At 38.2% G+C, this 20,123-nt stretch overlaps 1 protein-coding gene across 3 annotated transcripts in view; it reads left to right on the forward strand.

The window, feature by feature from the left end:
* HACL1 (2-hydroxyacyl-CoA lyase 1) overlaps positions 1–19,719 on the forward strand; it is a 25,591-nt gene extending 5,872 nt beyond the window's left edge. For all 3 annotated transcript variants that reach the window (XM_026103743.2, XM_064506245.1, XM_064506246.1), the window contains 14 exons: positions 481–561; positions 4,383–4,455; positions 4,963–5,040; positions 6,061–6,155; positions 6,619–6,731; positions 8,550–8,685; positions 9,856–9,961; positions 11,230–11,313; positions 11,588–11,689; positions 12,455–12,609; positions 13,958–14,116; positions 16,491–16,598; positions 17,238–17,424; positions 17,787–19,719. In XM_026103743.2, coding sequence (XP_025959528.1) covers positions 481–561; positions 4,383–4,455; positions 4,963–5,040; positions 6,061–6,155; positions 6,619–6,731; positions 8,550–8,685; positions 9,856–9,961; positions 11,230–11,313; positions 11,588–11,689; positions 12,455–12,609; positions 13,958–14,116; positions 16,491–16,598; positions 17,238–17,424; positions 17,787–17,819 — 1,510 coding nt within the window. In that variant the 3' untranslated portion in view covers positions 17,820–19,719. The remainder of the gene's footprint in view (positions 1–480; positions 562–4,382; positions 4,456–4,962; positions 5,041–6,060; positions 6,156–6,618; positions 6,732–8,549; positions 8,686–9,855; positions 9,962–11,229; positions 11,314–11,587; positions 11,690–12,454; positions 12,610–13,957; positions 14,117–16,490; positions 16,599–17,237; positions 17,425–17,786) is intronic.
* Positions 19,720–20,123: the final 404 nt, after the last annotated feature.

Genomic DNA, 20,123 nt, shown 5'->3' on the forward strand with positions numbered 1-20,123 from the left:
AATTATAGCAAAGAAAATTTGCATTGAATCAGATGCATTTCTTCCTTTGTGAGCTTTCCTCATTGATAACTAGTGCTAAAGTGGAATAAAGAAAACTGAAAATGTAGGTAGCTTACCAAATTCCATATAAACTAGAAAATGGAGCAGAAGTGATAAAAGAAATAAGGGGCTGTATGATCACAAGGCTAAATAGGATGAGCCTGCATGTGTTGTAGACCTGTGTATGAGTGGCACTTTACAACTGTTCACTTGCTTTTTCCGTAGGATAAATATAGTTAAATATCATTTCTGATTACCTTGTCTTTTTTAGTCCTTCATACAAATCCCTTGTAGTTGATGCATTTTGACAAGACAAGTAAAAATTTCATATTTTATAGTTTTGTACTTAGTATACATCTTATTAATTTTTGTTGGTGATCTATTTGGTGTTCCATGTACTCACATTCTCTTTTTTTTTTTTTTTTTTTTTTTTGTCTCTAGACCAGGAGTATGTCTTGTAGTGTCTGGTCCAGGTTTTTTACATGCCCTTGGTGGGATGGCAAATGCAAACATGAACTGCTGGTAATTTAACTACGTTTTCTCTTTAAAATTCTAATAATTGTTTGCTGTTATTTGCTGCAGATGTTGACCTCTGTAGTATTTAGTGTAGGACATTTTTTTTTCCTCTAGTAAGTAATGAGAAATGAATTCTTTCTTTGTGTACCCTAAAAGTAATTTGACTTAATTTTTTATTTTCTTATGGATAAAATTCTCCTTTTTCTCTTACCACATTATGCATATATTGGAAAATCTGTCAGAATACCTGATTACATGGGTACATTTAAAATGAAGGTGTTATTCAGCCTGTAATGCTTTATTGATCTTCGAAGTGTTTTAGTGGTTGGTCTAAATTTAAAAAGCCACTGTGCCTTTCAGTTACTGTATTCGCTTTTGTATGTGAACAAATAGACAACTGCATTGTTAAAATCCACTCTTATTCCCCATGCATGCATTTTGAGGAGTAATTAGGCATTGAAATAAATGATGATACAGAGTGATGGCACTTACTCCCACAAGCCTTCGCTGACACACAGCAACTTTAGCTGGCCTGCCATTAAAAGCTGTTCAAAGTGCTGTATGAAGTATTTGGGGTGGAAGCCCTGGTAATATCCAACATGTGTGACTTGGACCATTAGATTGGCAATAGCTGACTGACGAGGGTTAAATAATGAAAGTTCCAACAAGTGAAGTCTCTATGACTCTTTGGAAGAAGACTTTTGGTGTTCAAACTGTTTTTAAAAAAATAAGTTACTGGGTAAAGTCTTGCTTTTCCTATATGACTTTAGATAAAACAGATTATGCGAAAATTTTGTTTTTGAACAGTCATGTATTTGACTGTAAGGAAGAAGCATTCATAGCACATGCTTATTGATTTGCAGAGGACATTTCCCTTTCCCACAAACTGTTTTTTATCTAAGATAAGTTTTGTTTACCTGACTTTATCTTGCATAAACCTGTACTCTTGGCAAAAGGGGAAGGAATGACTTACCTAGTTTGGCAGAAGATTTATATGTATGTAATGAGAACAAGTTTGGTTTTCACTGATGAAGCCACAGCGTTCAACCAATCATTTTTTTGTTAGTCCCGTCATGCTTGCATTTTGTCTGCCATGTGCCAACGGGAGAGAAGTGAGCATTCACAAAAGTTAAATTTAGCCTCATACATCTAATTTTCCTTGGCTTTTTAATTAGTCAGTGGAGAAGGAGGTACCTTTCAGTGGGTGTTTGCGAATCCCAAACGTACTTTACTTTACTAGCCGGTACTACCATGTAAGAAATGGTGCTATGCTTCGGGGAGGAAGACTCTGGGGATTTTTTCTGCCTAGGTAGTTTTACCTTTGATGGGCTTCCTAATCTGTTTCACCAAGCAGCAGCATGCGTGCTTGGGCAGGCAATAAGGAGAAGGAGTATGGCAAGGATGGGGAACGAGTAGCCTAAGGCAAAGTGAGAGAGAGGATTACTTCATTCAGGAGCAGCACTAACTTACTCTTGTTTAATGTGATGGCGAAAATACAATACACACTGAGGGGTTTGGTTAGACCAATCCAATGCACTGTCTATGACCAAAAGGAACGTAGGCTTTTACCGTCTCTACTGCTTTCTCCTGGCCGTGCACTCCTGCTTTCCTTTGTGACTGCTCTGGCACTTGTGTGCCCCAACAGTCATGTCCAGCTCATTATTCTGGCAAAAAGCCAACTCAGCAAAAGAAAGTAAATAATGCTGTGTTACATATGGGGTATAAATCAGCTCACTCTGCAGTCGGCCAGCGTCAGAACCCGGGCAAGGGGGAGCGGGGTGTGTAGCTGGGAGCAGAAGACAGGGAGAGGTCTTCCCTTTCTTTGGCAGCAAGATGTTACGTCTCCTGCTCTGTACTGTCCTCTGCAAGGGAGAGGGCTAAGGAGACCAATTTGTAGGGCAAGGTTAGCCCTTATGAGTATCTCCCAGATGTCACACTATTCCATGGCATTACACCTAGCACCGTGGAGTGTGAGTGTGGACTGAGCTTCATCTTAATTTTCAGAGGTAAGCTTATAGCCAAACTGACATCCCCCTCCCCCCCCCCCCCGGTTACTCAGACTGAGTCATAGTCCTTAAAGCTCAGCTTGAGTTATCTTCCTTGAGCTTGGAGACCCTTTCTTCAGATTCCTCTCTTTTTCAGTCTTCTCCAAGTGGAAAAAAACCCCAGCTTATTTTGACTGGCACAAAGTTCAGCAGTGTGACAGCAGTTTGCCGCTAATTATGTTTTTTAGATTTTGTTACCTGAGCACAGGTTGGCTCAGTGGAAGAGACTGTATTTCACCCTGGAAGCTTATTGCAGTGAGCTATTGGATGTGTAAAGTTAGCCACATAGGTAGCTTGTGAAGCCTTGGTAAACTACATTTCTGATGGCAAAACCTTTTGATTTTTCATGTTAAAAATGATTACAGAGCTGCCTTCTCTCCAGTGCCGTTCTGAGAGAAAGTTTTTGTATCTCAGTATGGCAGTGAGAATAGACCCCAGACAAGAGTTTGGGATAGCTGGAAGATTTCGGTATAGTACCATGGTGAAACACTGTTCTTTACCTGAGGTTACGATTGAAATTTTTTCTCAGTTTATTAGAAGCTCTTCTCCTGCAAGCACATAATGCTTGCTGGTCTGATTAGTTTCACTGTATCCCATATTCTTCCTGTCTTGCTGGTTTTCTTGGCTTAATTTAAACTACTTGCAGTAGTAAGCACTGCTGTTAATAAAGTTTACAGTATTGTGCCTGTAGAACACTATGATTATTTGACGAAGGGGAGGGATAGGGAGAAACTTCTTTCTGAGTTATAATTTATTATGCAAGCTTTCAAAGCAGGACCACATCTTTGAAGGTACAGCTGTTGGACTTGGCTTTATTGAGTAGAGCATTCTCTTCATTGCATTTCAATATTGGGAATTAGTATTTACTTTGTTTTGTTAAATCATTTGAATGTAAAATTTGGAAAAGATAAGTGAAAAGGGCATAGGGTTTATCACTGTGAAACGGGCTGGTAATATATAGGTATTCATATCATTTTGCTGAGGGGAGGAAAAAAAGAAATAAACAGTTCATGGAGTTTGAGTTTGACTTGCAAACTGAATGAGAGACTGGTTTGCATTCACTGTAGGAGGATAATTTAATGTGTTTTGTAGTACCGATAATAAAAATGTATGCCTAAGGAATATATAGCCTGTATTGTAAACCAACACTGTTTATGCATAGGTATAAACTAATTTATGAACAGGACCGCTTAAAAGCATGTTAAGTTGTTGCTCATCTCTTTGGTCTTCATGTTTTCTGTAAAAGCTGAATGCAGGGAGAAGTGCTGTTGAAAACTCAGGTAATTCGTGCCAAGTTCCAAATTGTATACAAAGAAAGTCTAGTCTTTCTGAGAAGATTGATTTCCTACTGTTTGTTAGTTCTAATGTTTGTGTACTTTATATTGTCTTCTATAAACAAGTATCTTAGTACTTTTTAGATCAGTGGAATACCATCAGCTGTTATTTCTGCCCCCCATGTTATCAAACTTTAATTAAAAATGCTAGCCATATGATTGATTTGGGGAATTTTCATGCCAGATGTGGATTATTTAAAATGGCCAGACTGCCCTAAAACCTGTGACCCAAAGGCTGCTAGAAAGTTTACCAGCTGGGAAATTGATATTTAAAAATCCATTCCTGTATGGTGTTGGTCACGTTCTATTCCTGTTGTGCACTTTCAGCATGCACTGATCTCAACATCCCAAGGGTCTGTAAGCAGTATGATTTGAACATAAGGAGAGTTTATAGATGTAGGGGAGGAATTATTGCAATTAAATTACATATATTTTTATGCTTTTCTAGGCCTTTGATTGTTATTGGAGGCTCTTCTGACAGGAATCAGGAAACCATGGGAGCTTTCCAAGAATTCCCACAGGTACACAGAAATATAACTTTCTTCAGAAAGGTTTCAGGTAAATAATTGGTGGTGTGTGTTTGTTAGTAGGAACAACAATCTCCACGCTAACATTTCTGAACAGCTCTTAAAATACTCTTGATTTGCTCCATCTACTGGTTTAAAATTGAAACTCTGTGATGCACCTGATAATTTGGAATGTGTCTGTCTATGCACAGTCATAATAGAATTCATACTTTTTTTCCGGTTCTTGGCTGGTATAAATTGATGTTGCCTGTCTGTTCTGAGGTAGAAAAAAGCAAAATAAACTTTCCAAGAAATAGGTGCCACTTTTCCAAAAAAAAAAAAAAAGTACTTAAGCACTTATTTCATTGAGTACAGCTTTAACAGTTTCTACCAGCTGAGGAACTGCATTTTGCTTACTTTTTGTGTGGCAATCTTTCATTTTGTTCATGCTGAAGTGAGACAGAAATGAGCAAAACAGTTTAATAGATCAATATAGTGGTTATGTGCATTTATTTGTTTTAGGTGGAAGCTGGTAGGCTGTACAACAAATTAACTGTCCGTCCAAGCAGCCTAGAAGTTATTCCTGCTGTTATTGAAAAGGTATGAAAAATAATAAGCAACAGAACACCAAGTAGCTGTCTTCCCTTGTGTGTTGTGGGGTGGGAGCTTTTTTTTTTTTTTTAGTAGTTGTTAATGTAACTAGTTTGATCCTGCAGATGTTAGCAGGTGATAGCTGGTTGAGTACATCTCTCTAACAACCAGCGAGGTTTTTCCTTTGAGTTGTGTTGTGGAACAGGTTAGAAGTAGATTCTGGTCCTGTCTTACTTTAAGCTGCAGCATTTTTCTGTTAGCTTCAGTAAGAAGTGGACAGATTTTTTAGAAGAAATGCTCTTTGGGAGAGGTGCAAGAACTAGGAATGCTGTATCATGAACTTTAGCTCTTTTACCTATGAAGTTCTATTACTAAGTGGTCGCATTATGTGACAGTTTTTATGGGAGGTTTGGTGGGGCAAAAGGAGTGGAGAAAGTTGTTGTGTTTGTGTTTTTTGAGATGGAGAGAGAGAGAAAGAAGCATATCCTTTTGTCAGGTCCCCAGGAACCATTATAAAAGTCTCATACTTCTGCTGTAGCTACACTTTAGGCATGTCAGCCTAGATTCTGCATCCAGCAATGCTGTTTCAAAAGTGCAACTTAAGCAGAGCATCTACCTATAATAGAACAGCTGGAGTCAAAAGTAATAGAAGATGGAAGCATTGGGGTTCCTCAGGTTCATGCTATTTTAAATAGAAATTCAGCATGAAAGTTTAATTTAGTAATTCCAGGTACAATACCTGATAATGCAATTATATCTTTGTAAATTAAATAAAGAATTTACAGTCTAATACTGTGCATCCATTAGAATGCTTCAACTGGCATATAAGGGGAAATGTAAATAGCTATCAAAGCTTAAATTTATTGGCATAAACAAATTCATGGGAGCCTTCCTGGTGGATCAGCAAAATGAAACAGGGTGTTCCTTCACTGCATACTGAAGGGTTTTCTCTGTTCCTTTTTTTAAGTATAAAGATTTTTTTTAAATCCTTCCAAGCAGGGGTTAAAACTGTGGTCATTTGTTTTCTAGGCCGTAAGGACCAGCATATATGGTCGTCCAGGTTCCTGCTATATTGACATACCTGGGGATTTTGTAAATCTTCAGGTGAATAAGAGCTCTGTCAAGTGCGTGCAGGTTATATCCATTATTTTTCAAGTTGTTGAATAAAAGAAATTTTAGTTCTAAGTTCCTTCTGAATTTTCTTTTACTGTTAAACAAGAACAAGAGATTAAATTATCAGTCATAAGGCTGAAGTGATGGTACTTGAAATCCAGCCTCCAGCTGTAACTTTCCATCGTAACATGTCATATAGGTTATAGTTTGTAATGAAATGTGCAAAAATGAATGACATACTATGATGCTAATACAATGATGTCGCTCTCTAATCTCTGGGCAGACCTACCACCATACGAGATAAGCTTAGAGTCTATTTTTTAAAAATATATCCTGTTCTGATAAATTCTGTGAGTAACACTGTGTGCAACAACTATGTGGTTTTATGCTAAAGGACAGGTTTTATCTTTCAGTGTTTCTTGTTTTGCATTGCATCTTCTTTAAAAAGCCTCTTCCATTTTCCTCAACTTCCAGGTACATGGAATGCTGCCTGCCACCTCCCATCAGCATGGCTGAGCAATCTGCTCTATCCAAAGCAGTGTCTCTTATTGCTCATTCCGAGCAGCCTCTGTTAATCATCGGGAAAGGTAGCATGCCTTGATGTAGCTTTGAATGTACGAATGTGGGACAAGAATGACCAAAGTGATTTCTTTTCCCCATAAGCATTAGCCATCTCCTTTTCACTTTCTATAAAACAGCTTCTTTGAAATTTGATGTTAAAATCTCCTCTGTTTCTAGAGTATTTTTATTCTCTTGCATAAATGTTGTTTTTTATCTAGACTAAGAGAAAAGTCTATTGATTAAATATGTGTTAATAGAAGAAATTAGATAACCATTGTCTTAAGCATAGAGCTGGTTCCCACAGATCACTTCAAAAATTCCAAACAAATGTTTTCAGAATATGGAAGTGATATTCTCTGTCTCGTATCTGTCTAATGCTCTCTGGCATCTATAGCAAGAATCAGATTGTCTAACCAAAGGTCACTTTACCATGTGGACTTACTGAAAGTGCCAGACTGCCAATGGGGGAGGAGGTGAAGGCACACAGCAGATATTGATGCTGTTACTGCTATTTTACAAACCTGAGATTGTACTCTGTCAGTGCATTTCATTCCTGAAGGAGGTGTCTCAAAAGATGAAAGATAATTATTCTTTGCGCAGTTCACTTATTTTTTTTCCTTTCCTGAGGGATGGCACTTACTACACCTTTTCTGTTGGAGAGACAGGTTCACTAGGAACAGAATTAAAATAAACAACTTGTTTCAGTCAGGCTGTTTTCCTGCAGGCCTGGCTGACTATGAATAAGTGGAAGGGAAATGGAAGGATCTGTATCTTGAAGAGAGAGATTCTGCATTTAACCAGAGTGAAATGGTTGTGATAAGATGGATCTTATCATTGATTAGATAGAAAGTAGGTCAGGAGGTTTTTTCCTCTCTGGCTTGTTAAACATGAATAAAAGGGTATTCTGTGACACTGAGAGGTGGAAAACTCAAAAATACAAAGTTGTGTTTGTTGGTGCCAACAACTGAGAAATGTGTTTTCTTAAATCTGCGTAACACAAGTATCTATACTTTCTGCCATATTTTGTTGCCAGCCAATTTTTGAAAGAAATAGAAGTTTATTTTTCAGAGTTCAAGACTCATTGCACAGAGGCCTGTCACTTGTTCTAGAATTTCTGGGCAACTTTAATTCACCTGCCTTGCACTGAAGATAGCATCAAAGTAAATGTATGCATGGACATGTTGTCTTCACCAGCTCTTCTCTGAATCTTTTTTTTTTTCTCTCTCTCTGTTAGAGGCTCATAATTAGACCAGTTTGGGCAGACTGTCATGGAGCATGTGATACAACGTCATGCACAGGGCAAGCGAAAAAGCATATGACGCAAAGGCTTTCTCCTTTTACCACCAGAGAAGTCTCTGCTCCAGAGCACAGAACTTCCCCCCAAAAAATTGTCATTTAAGATGAGCAAAACCTCTTATTTTTCCCTGGCCTGCCTCTTAGAAATGGCTAGATAATTTCAACTGAAGTCTTGAAATACCTTCCATCAAAAATGTGGGAAATTTGAACTCATTCCTAATTATATTTTGAGTTCTCCAGAATAAAAAATGGCAAGCAGCCTTCATAACAGGAAGTAGTACTCTCTCTGCCAACAATGTAATCACTTAGGCTAACTGAAATTTAGGTGGGTGCACTAGGTTTCTGGGATCACATTTTTCTCTTGTTTTAGGCCTTTGTCCAGGAGTGCTCTTAGCCATACTTGTATCTTCAAATATGTGAGTGTTTCAGAGTCACTAAGACTGTTCACATACTGAAGTTATGCAAATCTTTAACTGCCGTGTTGAAACATGAATTACAGAAGATTGTAGTTCGAGTTAGTATTAAGCAGTCTCTTTTGTTTCATTCAGGTGCTGCTTATTCACATGCTGAAAACAACATCAGAAAGTTGGTGGACCTTTGTGGGCTGCCTTTTTTGCCTACACCAATGGCAAAAGGAGTAGTTCCTGATAACCATCCAAACTGTGTAGCTGCAGCAAGATCCACGTAAATATAAAGCGAGGCTTCTAATCCTAACATCTGGGAAACAACTAGGAATTGTGGTGTTTTACAAATACCAGGGAAGACAAAACACATATGGCAAAAGGTTGTTTCAGCTGCATTTTGCACCTCATTTTAGAGCACTGAAGATGTTGCCTGGAAAGAGATAACAAATATAGTTGGATTACTTCTGACATTGCTTAGAATGCTGGCCAGGAAGATATTTTGTCTGAGAGCTAATACTCTATAATTATGAAACCTATGGCAAGTAGATATATCAACGTTGTTTACTGTGTGTTTCATGACATAGAATACAACTGGTAAACAGTTTACATTAACTTAGTGCATGAGTCAAACTGTTAGCTTTTTCTTTTAATACCTAAATGGAAGCGTAAAATGCAGCATTGCACTTCAAGTTATGCTACCTGCTGCCTTATTTCTGTGGTGTTTGCAATGTACTGTCTTTAAATAGCACTCTATTTAAAAAGGAAAAAAAAGGCACTTCAAACTACATTGAAGGAGTTTGTTTAAAATCATGTTTATAAGAGCCTGTTTCTGGCTTATGGGAAAATTAATGTGAATGAACCTTCATTAAAGGCTCTTAAAAGCCTCCATAGGTATGAGTATGCATGGAGTTACCTTGCAGATGGAGCATTTGTATACTTTGAGGTTAAAACATTTGATCGCTGTTGAGCACCATAGCTTTATCATTGGTAAGCATGTCGTTAAGAAATGGAGAATGAAAAAATATACCAAATACTGTGTACCCAGCTGAAAGGGAAATTAACGGGAGCTAAACTGAGAGGTCCAAGACAGTCTAGTTTTGGCACTCCCTATTGCCAGTATTCAAGTGGTGGGCGTTTTGCTTTAACCTCAGCATCTTTATAGAATCTTGTTATTCTTCTAGTGTAATGAATCCTTTCCCAAACACAGTACATAGGTAAAATACTAATAAAATTCTTTTCTTGAGTTCCAAAATTCAAGAATGGCTTGATGAATGATTGTATGAAAGAATTTGGGTTCTTGGAGCTAGGCAAACAGCTCAGAGGAAGAAAGAATTATTTGTACATTCCTCTTGGGTTTGCTGTGGCGATCAGGATTACTTCTAGTTTTGAAAAAACTATTAAATTCAGCAATATTTTCTCCTCATCTGATTCTCTCATCTCCCTTTATTAGGGCATTGCAGCATGCTGATGTAATCATATTACTTGGTGCCAGGTTGAACTGGATTTTGCACTTTGGCCTTCCACCAAGGTTTCGACAGGATGTAAAGGTTATTCAGGTAAGTAGGAAAACCACTGTCCCTTGAAGGCAGTCCTCTGTGTTCTAGCATTACCTAGAGTAATTAATGATTTTAGTATTCTACTTCTTCAGGTAGAAGTTGTACGTGTGTATGGACAGTGTTATACAATGCATATAGTTACAGTACTTCTGAAGAAGTCATTCTGAATTCTTTTCTTTTTTTTCACTTCCTTATGTTTTCTGAAAATGTTTACAGAATTGTTCCAGCTATCAAGGACTTGTGATATATATATTCTCTGTAGAGCACTGAAGTTCCATTGATCAAAAACAAATTTTCTCGAAGTCGTGAAAACCTTTATACTGTTTTACTGCTCTCTCAGCTGGACTTTTTGAAATAAAATAACCTTCAGATCCAGGGTCAGTCAGTCATTAAAAGAGCCCAGTCACTCAGAAATATTAATGGGAAGGGAAGAACAAAGGCTATTTAACTAATTAGTGTATTTGGCAATCTGCCAGCTCTTAGAAGGACAAGTTGTTAAATTGATTATCCTTAAAATTCCTCCCTCAGAATCTATGATCCAAGAACAGTAGTTGATTCAGTGTGCTGACTGGCCTGCTTTCAGTGAGCTTAGTCTCACCTTCCAAACTTCACATATATTCCAGAAGAATAACATAAATTTTTAAACTAGAATTCCTCTAGTTTAATACTAACTCTCTGTCATGGGTTAGTATTAAAATACTAATTCAGTTCACAGTCTGTGAGACCTGGTCATAAATTAGTATTTCACATAACCTTAGAGGTCTCAAGTCATTGATAGGGAAGATTAGGAAGTTCCTTCAGTGCTTACCATTTGCTTTCCATTTTTTTTCATATAAGCCAAATTCTTACCATCAAGTAACATTCACAAACTTTCTCAGTAAAAAAATTACTATTTTGCATAGACTCTTGAGTATACCCAGACCTAGGCTTTTAGTTCTCATACAAATGTCACTACAACTCACTACTTTCTTCACTTTGTTGTTCTAATAAAGCTCTATGCTGTGTGTAAAAGCATGAAGGAAGCAGATAGTCAGTTTTAAGGACATATATTAAGTTTCATTAAAAGGGATATATATCATAGTTTTTTTAATTTGAATAAAACATTTCTTGATGGCACTTCAGTGAAAAGCAGAGGAAATTATCTATACAGCCAAAATAAAGCATAAACGCATTGTTAGAAAATCTTTGTCTTTGTAACTACTTGAACTGAAAAAAAATTTCCCTTTAATATCCTTCAATTAATGGTGGTCTTTCTTTTTGAAATATAGATTGATATTTGTGCAGAAGAGCTGGGGAATAATGTGAGGCCAGCTGCAAGTTTATTAGGTGACATAAACACAGTGACTAAGCAGGTAATGTAATGTCAGGTGTCTTCCTGTTCTGAGTGTGCTTTCCTCTGACTTACATAAAGTCACCAACTTATAAAATAAATAACTGTTCAGGGAAAGACATTTCTCAGGCAACGTAATCAATCTGTGCATCCAGTATAGTCCCAGATTAAATATTAAAGATTCTATTTGGTGTTACCATGATTGGGCTGGGATCTTGCTTGATAACGTTAATCTTGGTGCTTTTGATGTTTTTGGATATGTTGAAAAAAACATGCAATATTTTCATGCTTTCTAGCTTTTAGAAGAATTCAGCAAAAGACCGTGGAAATATCCTTCCAGTTCACTGTGGTGGAAGAGGCTAAGAGAGAAAATAATGAACAATGAAGAAAAATCAAAGGTAGTGTTATATTAAAGAAACAAGAGGAGGTTTCTTCCCTTAGCAGGTACTAATATTTAGTCAGCTTTAGCACTGATGTGTTTCCTTAACTCCTCAGTTACTTAGGACATTCATATCACCTGGACTTTGAAATTCCATAGCATTCTGGTATAGAATGACTGTTCTCAGGTTTTTAAACTATAAATTATGTCTGTATTCTATGCTTTGTCTAAATCCATACTATGTGGAAGTCATTGAGCCATTGATTGGGTTCGTAAAACCAGTAGTAGAAGACCACATCTAGAGCTACTGTATTGTGAGCACTGCCTTGTAAGCAATGGGCAGGTAGTCTGAGTGGAAGCTGACTTATGTGAAGATGTGTTCTTTGTTTTTCTTCTTTAGTTGTGTGGATCGTAGTGTAACTGTTTAGTAAAGCTGGTGGAAGTATAATCACTTCGGATTATTAAGAGTCAAACCAATGTGTGAATAAATTCATGTCCATCTCAGGTTAAACTGAGTTTGTAGTAGATTCCTGTTGATGATAGGCAAGCCAAGGGAGCTGACTGCTGACATTAGCAAGCCTCTGATAAAACCTTGTGTCGTCAAAACAGATAGGTACAATAAGAGTGACCTTGTTGGCTTCAAACATTGAAGTAGTGCATGGGAGGCGAATTCCTCAACATTGCTTAGGAGAGTACATTTTTATTTTCATAGTATTATTTACATATCTCAGTTCTGTGTCTTACCTTATGTGCATAGGATTTAGTAATATCTCTTATTTTTAAGGGATTAGAATTACAGAAATCACTGCCTATGAATTATTACACTGTCTTCCATCATATGAGAGAGCTGTTACCCAGGGACTGCATTTTGGTAAGTGAGGGAGCAAACACCATGGACATTGGACGCACTATGCTTCCAAACTATCATCCCCGTCAAAGGTGAGGTATTTTCTTTGTTGTGCTGTGACCCAGTGGGCTAGATTTATATATAGAATGTTTTCACATAGCCGAGAAGTACAGTGGTCTAGATTATTTGTAATTCTTTTTAAAGGATTTAAATAAAATAAATATTCAATATGTTGTTGGCTTTTTAGTAGAGGGAGGGATTAAGTCAAGTCAAGTTACCTGCTCTTTACTAATGTCCTGTCCAGTATTGTATTGAATTCCCTAACCTAGATGCTTATATCTGTGCTCAAAGTGAATGGTAAATGCAACTAAAAATAAAAAAAAAAAAAGTTTGGAGTCTTACTGTGAAATGAAAGTTTTTCTTTGAAATGTAACACTTGTATAGGGAGAACTTAAGATGAGTCAACTCGTTCGGAAAATAAGATTTTATATTGAGGACTTTCATGTAAACTTGCATGCCTAAAATTTAGGCACCCAAATTTGGAAGTGCTGGTATGTTACTGTATTAAAGCCAGGCCACAGAGAATTATTATAAGAAGGAGTTAAGTGCTGTTTCTTGACTGGGAAAAAAGTGCATTCTTTCTGCTGAGGCGAAACTTCTGATCTGATGTTGAAGCTTAGAGCCTTCTTATGAAAGTAACACTTACTGTCGTAAATAAACCTAAGTATTTTTTGTGAAGAAAGAATAAAACTTATTTCCAGTGAAGTCTGGGGAAGAGTCTGCTCTTTTTTCCTCTTAATGGTTGTCTTTTCAGATAGCATTGTGTATATGTGAAAGCAAATTTGAAAAGTTAACCCTAGAATAATCTTGTTCTTTATGTACTTTCGTATCCATTATGTGCTTCTGACCGAAATGATCTAACTTAATTACAGCTTGCAATTTGATTTCAAAGTTGAACAGAAGACTAGAATTTGAATAGCATGATTTAACTGATGGCTTTCAGACTTCTAGTTAAATTTTCAGGGAATTAAATGCAGAAAGATTTCATGTAGTCTGCCTATCTCTACCATAATTGAATGTGGTTGAAATATTGTTACTATGCAACCTAAAAGCACACAAGAATACTTCTTTCTTTATTGTAGTACTACTATAAGAGTTCCTGCTAATAGCTATTTTATTTTAATTAGAGTTCAAGTATGTGTATCTCATTTAAAACATCTGCAATGTTGATCACATGTTTGACTGAAAAAGTAGCCTTTCCAGGCAAGGAGCAAACACTATAACAATAATAATATTTACATCTGGCATCTCTTTATACCAGTGTTTTTATGAAACAGTATTTGTACATGATGAATTCTTAAAGATAAGTCATCATGGATTAATCGAACTATATGAATTTTTCTGCATAAAGGAATAGTAATTCTGTGTTTTCTCCTCCAGACTTGATGCAGGTACATTTGGAACAATGGGAGTCGGACTGGGTTTTGCTATAGCCGCTGCAATGGTGGCTAAAGATAGAACACCTGAAAAACGAGTGATCTGCGTAGAAGGAGATAGTGCTTTTGGGTTTTCTGGCATGGAATTGGAAACTATTTGCAGGTAGCCGTTTCTTGTTCGAGAAAACCCTCTTTGTGTATTGCCATAATCAAGTTAACTAGAAGGCCAGGGAGACTGTTGTTAGGGTGTTCTTAAAAATTAATGGGAAACAAGCTAAAATATACATGTAGTCATTCTACACGTAGTCATAGTAATTTACACTTAACTGATATTCAAGGATTGTCTCCTCCAAGCTCAAGAACAGTCCATCTTAATGAGCAGGAAATTGAGCAAAGAGGGCAGGGGAGCTGCATGGATGAACAAGTTGCTCCTGGCAAAACTCAAACATTAAAAAGGAAGTGTACAAAGGTGGAAGCAGAGACAGGTAACCTGGGAGGAATATAGGGATATTGTCTGAGTACGCAGGGATGGGACTAGGAAGGCCAAAGCCCATCTGTAGTTTAATCTGATGAGAGATGTCAAGGACAACAAGAAGGGCTTCTATAAATACATCAGTAGCTAAAGGAAAACTAGGGAAGATACGGGCCTGCTGCTGAATAGGGCAAGGGCCATGGTGAAAAAGGACACAGAAAAGGCTGAGGTACTGAATGCCTCTTTGCCTCACTCTTTACTGTAAGACCAGCCCTCAGGAATCTGAGACCCTGGAGACCAGAGAGAAAGTCTGGAGAAAGGAAGACTCTTTGTTAGTGGAGGAGGATCAGTTTAGGGATCACTTAAGCAAAGTGGATATGCACAGTACCTGATGAGTACACCCACAAGTGCTGAGGGAGATGGCCAGTGTCATTGCAAGGGCACTCTCAATCATATTGGAAAAGTTACGGTGATCAAGAGACGTGCCTGAGGACTGGAAGAAAGCAAATGTCACTCCAGTCTTCAAAAAGGTCAAGAAGGAGGACCCGGGGAACTACAAGCCAGTCAGCCTCACTTCGATCCCTGAGAAGGTGATGGAGCAGCTCATCCTGAACGCTATGTCTAAGCATGTGAAGGACGAGAAGGTGATCAGTTGTTAGCATGGATTCACAAAGAGGAGATCACACTTCACCAACCTGATAGCCTTCTTACGATGGAATGACTGGCTGGGTAAATGAGGGGAGAGCAGTGGATGTTGTCTACCTTGACTTCAGTAAGGCTTTTGACACTGTCTCCCATAACATCCTCATGGACAAGCTGATGAAGTACAGGCTGGATGAGCAGACAGTAAGGTGGATTGAAAACTGGCTGAATGGCAGAGCTCAGAGGGCTGTGATCAGTGGTGCAAAGGCTAGCTAGAGCCAAGTACCTAGCGGTGTCCCCCAGAGGTCAATAATGGTCCCAACCTGTTCAATTTATTCATCAGTGACTTGGATGATGGGGCAGAACACAACCTCAGGAAGTTTGCTGATGGTCCAAAATGGGAAGGAGTGGCTGATGCAGCAGAGGGCTGTGCTGCCGTTCAGCAGGACCTCAACATGCTGGAGAAATGGGCAGAGAGGAAGCTTATGGAGTTCAGCAAAGGGAAGTGCTGAGTCCTGCACATGGGAAGGAATAACCCCATGCACCAGTACAGGCTTGGGGCTGACCAGCTGGAGAGCAGCTTTGCAGAAAAGGCCCTGGGGTCCTGGTGGACAACAAGTTGCCCATGAGCCAGCGATACGCCTTTGTGGCCAAGAAGGCCTATGGTATCCTGGGTTGCATTAGAAAGAGCGTTGCCAGCAGATTGAGGGAGGTGATCCTCCCCCTCTCCTCAGCCCTGGGGAGGCCACATCTGGAGTGGTGTGTCCAGTTCTGGGCTCCCCAGTACAAGAGACATGGAGATACTGGAGTGAGTCCATGGAAGGGTGCTAAGATGATTCAGGGACTGGAGCATCTCTTATATGAGAAAAGACAGAGAGCTGGGACTGTTCAGCCTGCAGAAGAGAAGGCTGAGGGGGGATCTTATCTTTGTATATAAATATCTCAAGGGAGGTTGTAAAGAAGTCAGAGCCAGACACTTCTCAGTGGTGCTAAGTGACAGGACAAGAGGCCATGGGCACAAACTGAAACATAGGAAGTTCCATCTCAATCTAAGGAAAAACTTTTTTACTGTGAGGGTGACTGAGCATTGGAACAAATTGCCCAGAGAGGTTGTAGTCTCCTTCCTTGGAGATAATCAAAAGCCATTGGACATAGCCCTGGGAAGCCTGCTCCAGGTGACCCTGCTTGAGCAGGGAGTTTGTACTAGATGATCTCTAAAGGTCCCTTCCAATCTCAGCCATTCGATGATTCTGTGATTTTTTTCCTCTATCTAGTGTTCTGACATAATGTATTACCAGTGGTGAGTAGATCATGTTTCACGTGGAAGTGACTTTTTAAATTATTTTATTTTTAATGGAAGTAACACTTTTTAACACCTTACAGAAAGATATTTTCAAACTCTTCCAAATATCTCTCTTTGTAGATACAACTTGCCAGTCCTGATTATTGTAGTGAACAACAATGGGATTTACACTGGTTTGGATACAGATGCTTGGAGGGAGATGTTAAAGTTTGGAGAGCCTGCTACATGGTGAGTGCCTTCAAAGTATGTCCTGTTAATTAAGGAAGAAGTAACCAAACTGATCATTCTGTATACTGTTAAAATATATAATATAACAAATACTGTTAATGTTTCCTGATCCAGATTAAAATCTGTCATGAAGTGAACTTAATCCTAAAATAAGTTCATCTAAATAAGTAGATATCAAAAACAACCAACCTATTTGCTGATTATTGTTTACACAACAGTGTAGCAGAGAGATGACTCAATTAGTTGTTTCAGGCTCCTGCAGCACTACAGGCCCCACAGTTCAGAGTACACAGTGAGCTAATCTCCAAAATGATGATAACCTCAAAAATTACCTGACATCTTAAGCTTGTGTTGTTACAATGGGCTTCTGGTTTTGGAGGCAAGATCTCTGTATGAAGAGAGCTCAGCTAAAGCCCTGCTCAAGAGTGTCTACAGAACATGAAAATCAATAATGCTAAAAATCAATAATGCTATAAACATAGCTTAAGCGGTATAGGAAACAAAGTTTCCCAGCTCAGAAGACTTCATCAGGCCAGCACAAGAATCATCTCATGCTTTAAAATCAGTGCTGAAATAATTAAATTGGTCATCCTGGCAATTCTTCAATGCCATTAATCAGAGTTCTCCATTTTGTTACAGTATACCTCCTGTTTCTCTCCTGCCAAATTCGCACTATGAGCAAATTATGTCTGCCTTTGGAGGTAAAGGATACTTTGTTAAAACACCAGAAGAACTGCAGAATGCTCTGAAAGCAAGCATGGCTGACAAGCAAACACCTTCTCTTATAAATGTAATGATTGATCCACAGTCTGAGAGAAAGAAACAGGTATGTATCTGTTCTACTTTCTTTTTCCACAAGCTCATGTAGGCAAGCATGTTAAATCCTCATGAAGCATCACTGAAACTACTGAGAAGTCCGAAATGGTTGTAAAGCAAAAAATTCTCTGCAAATATGGGAAGATAGGAGAATCGGTGCCTTTACACTGCACCATGTGCTTTCCTTTTTTTTTTCCATTGGCTCTTATACTGTCTTTAATGACTGTTACCAGAGTTGACAACATTTTTCTGAGCAGTCTTTTATTTCCTGCAGATTCCATCTGGTAGTTAATGCATATTTATATCCCTTTCTTCCTACTCTTTGTCTGTTCTGATTTTTTTTGTTTGTTTGTTTTGGTTTTTTGCTTCTAGGAATTTCCCTGGCTGACTCGTTCTAACATGTAATGGAAGATGAAGAGAATGGTGATGCAAAGCAATGCATTAAGCAAAACTAAACTGGCTTGCAGGAGTAAAACTGGTACAGCTGTATTTTATATACACAGTGGAACAAATTAGGATTTTATAACTTAATTTCAGCATCTAAAGATTACTCTAATATCAGTAATTGTAAAATGAACAAGACACATTTGAAAGTATACCTGACTTCCTAGCAGATTGCACAGAAACATGGATGATAAAATTTCTCACTTTTTCTTTTACTCAAAGTGCTACACATCAAGATTTGTGAAATAAAATCTTAGATCCTGTGGAAGAAGGGAAGAAGCTGAGGGGTTTATACTGTTTTGAAACATAAGTCCTTGGCATTCTGTAATTACAATAGCTTCATTTTTTAGTTGACCATCGTGGTACTTATTAGAGTGCTTGTCCTCTAAGGATGAAAACTGACTATCTGATTGTGAGAGTGATGATTGGTCTCACTGTGCATTGAAGCCAGCTGGCAACACAATCACTTCATAATTTTACAGGTTGCTTTCTCAGCTTTGGCTCCAGAAAAATGGGTGGTGTAGCAAAAATGCAGACTTTCTCAAGGACTGAATTTCTGTTGATTGCAGTAAGCTTTTTTTTTTATGGTCTGTTAACTGGGACTTGTGCTTGGAGGGAAAAAAAACCTAAATTTTTATATTTGAAGTTTTACTTTTTGCAAACACACTATCAGCCCTGTAGACTTAAAATAGGACTGCCATTAGTAATGAGCTTTCCAGGATTAATAGTTTGTAAATCTTTATAATCAGAGGCTTAAAAAAAGTGTTAGGCTGGAGCTTAATGTTAGTTTGGCTGGCATCACAAAGCGACAGCCAGCATTCAGACCGTGTCTGGCCAATTTAGCAACAAAGGTTCTTCCATATAATGCATTTACTGTGTAGAAACTTTGAAACTGGTAGGAAAACTTGCACTGACTGAGATGCAGAACTGGTATAGATTGGCCTATCTGCGATTGTATCTACTCCTGTGTTTTCACCTGTTGTTGCATCTGACCTTCTGACTTAGAGCTCTAAACTTAAAAGCAAAGCAGCTCTTTCATTGCTTCTGTAATGGCCTACAACAGCTACTTTTCAGTGTACTGCTAAGCAGGTTATTTTAATTTTATATTTGTCATTAAATACCCTGGAAGTTTTTTTGTTGTTACATATGTTTAAGGGAAATTCTGGATCTGACTGGTTGACCTTTATTGCCAGTTATTCCATTGATATTGAGTGTGAATTGTGGAAGACACTTGAAGGACCCAAGGAAGAGAAGCATTGGGCTGGCAGGGGGATCCTGGGCTGCAGTTAAGTTTGGTGCAAAAGACTGAGCTTGTGGGAGGTTCTTGCACTTGGGTCTGGATCTGACAGGAGGCCATCGGATACTGTTAGGCAGGAGAACGTCTCTGCACCCTTGTGCAGAAAGGCAGTATCTGACATGAGCAAGAGTACTGCGGTTGGACTGGAGGTAATGCTCCCCATTGTACGGATTGGAGTAGTTACATGGCGCTATGAGCCATTAAAAGTAGTATCTATAGGAGGGGTAAGCGGTACAAAAAGATACAACCCACATAATGGATCTGATTCACAAAGGAGTGCCAGACTGTGGAGCTGGCAGTGTTTCTATGTTCTGTGTGGGTCCTCTGCAAGGAATGTAGAGTGAAATTATGCATTGAATCTTGTCACAGATTTTACTTATTTTGTTCTTTTTAACTCTGAACAAATTAATTTTAATATGTTGCAGTGATTAAACACAATACACTATGATGATATAAAATGTCTATAAGAGATGATGTTGGTACACAGGAGACATTATTTGCTTTGGTTAAGCAAATGCAGAAATTCTTGTTTTATACTTGAAAATCAATAAAAAGTGATTCTTATCCTGTGTCTTCTTTAATTTGGATTTGTTATTTGTTGTATTTGCATTATGTTAGCATTTTGTCAACTGCTGGAAATCACACGATACTATATTTAACACCATGGTGATAGATCTAAGGGGGCTGTTGAACAGACAAAAACAGTATGAAAAACAAAACGGTTTCAGAGATTAGAAGAAACAGAAACAAGAATCTCTGAAATGGGGAGTATTAAAAGAAATAAAAAGTTACAGAGATCAAAGGTCTGGGGGGTGCTCACTCACGTGACTCTAGGCAATTGAGTAAGTTAATGTTTTCAAGGCCAGAGCACAGAAATAAAGGTACTGTACAATCTCACAATACCAGTCTCAGGAGGAAGCAAATGACTAGGTGCCAGCTGCGGGAAGATTTGGGAGAGGTGCTAGACA

Source organism: Dromaius novaehollandiae, chromosome 2 (genome assembly GCF_036370855.1).
Source record: "Dromaius novaehollandiae isolate bDroNov1 chromosome 2, bDroNov1.hap1, whole genome shotgun sequence".
Classification (NCBI taxonomy): Eukaryota; Metazoa; Chordata; class Aves; order Casuariiformes; family Dromaiidae; genus Dromaius; species Dromaius novaehollandiae.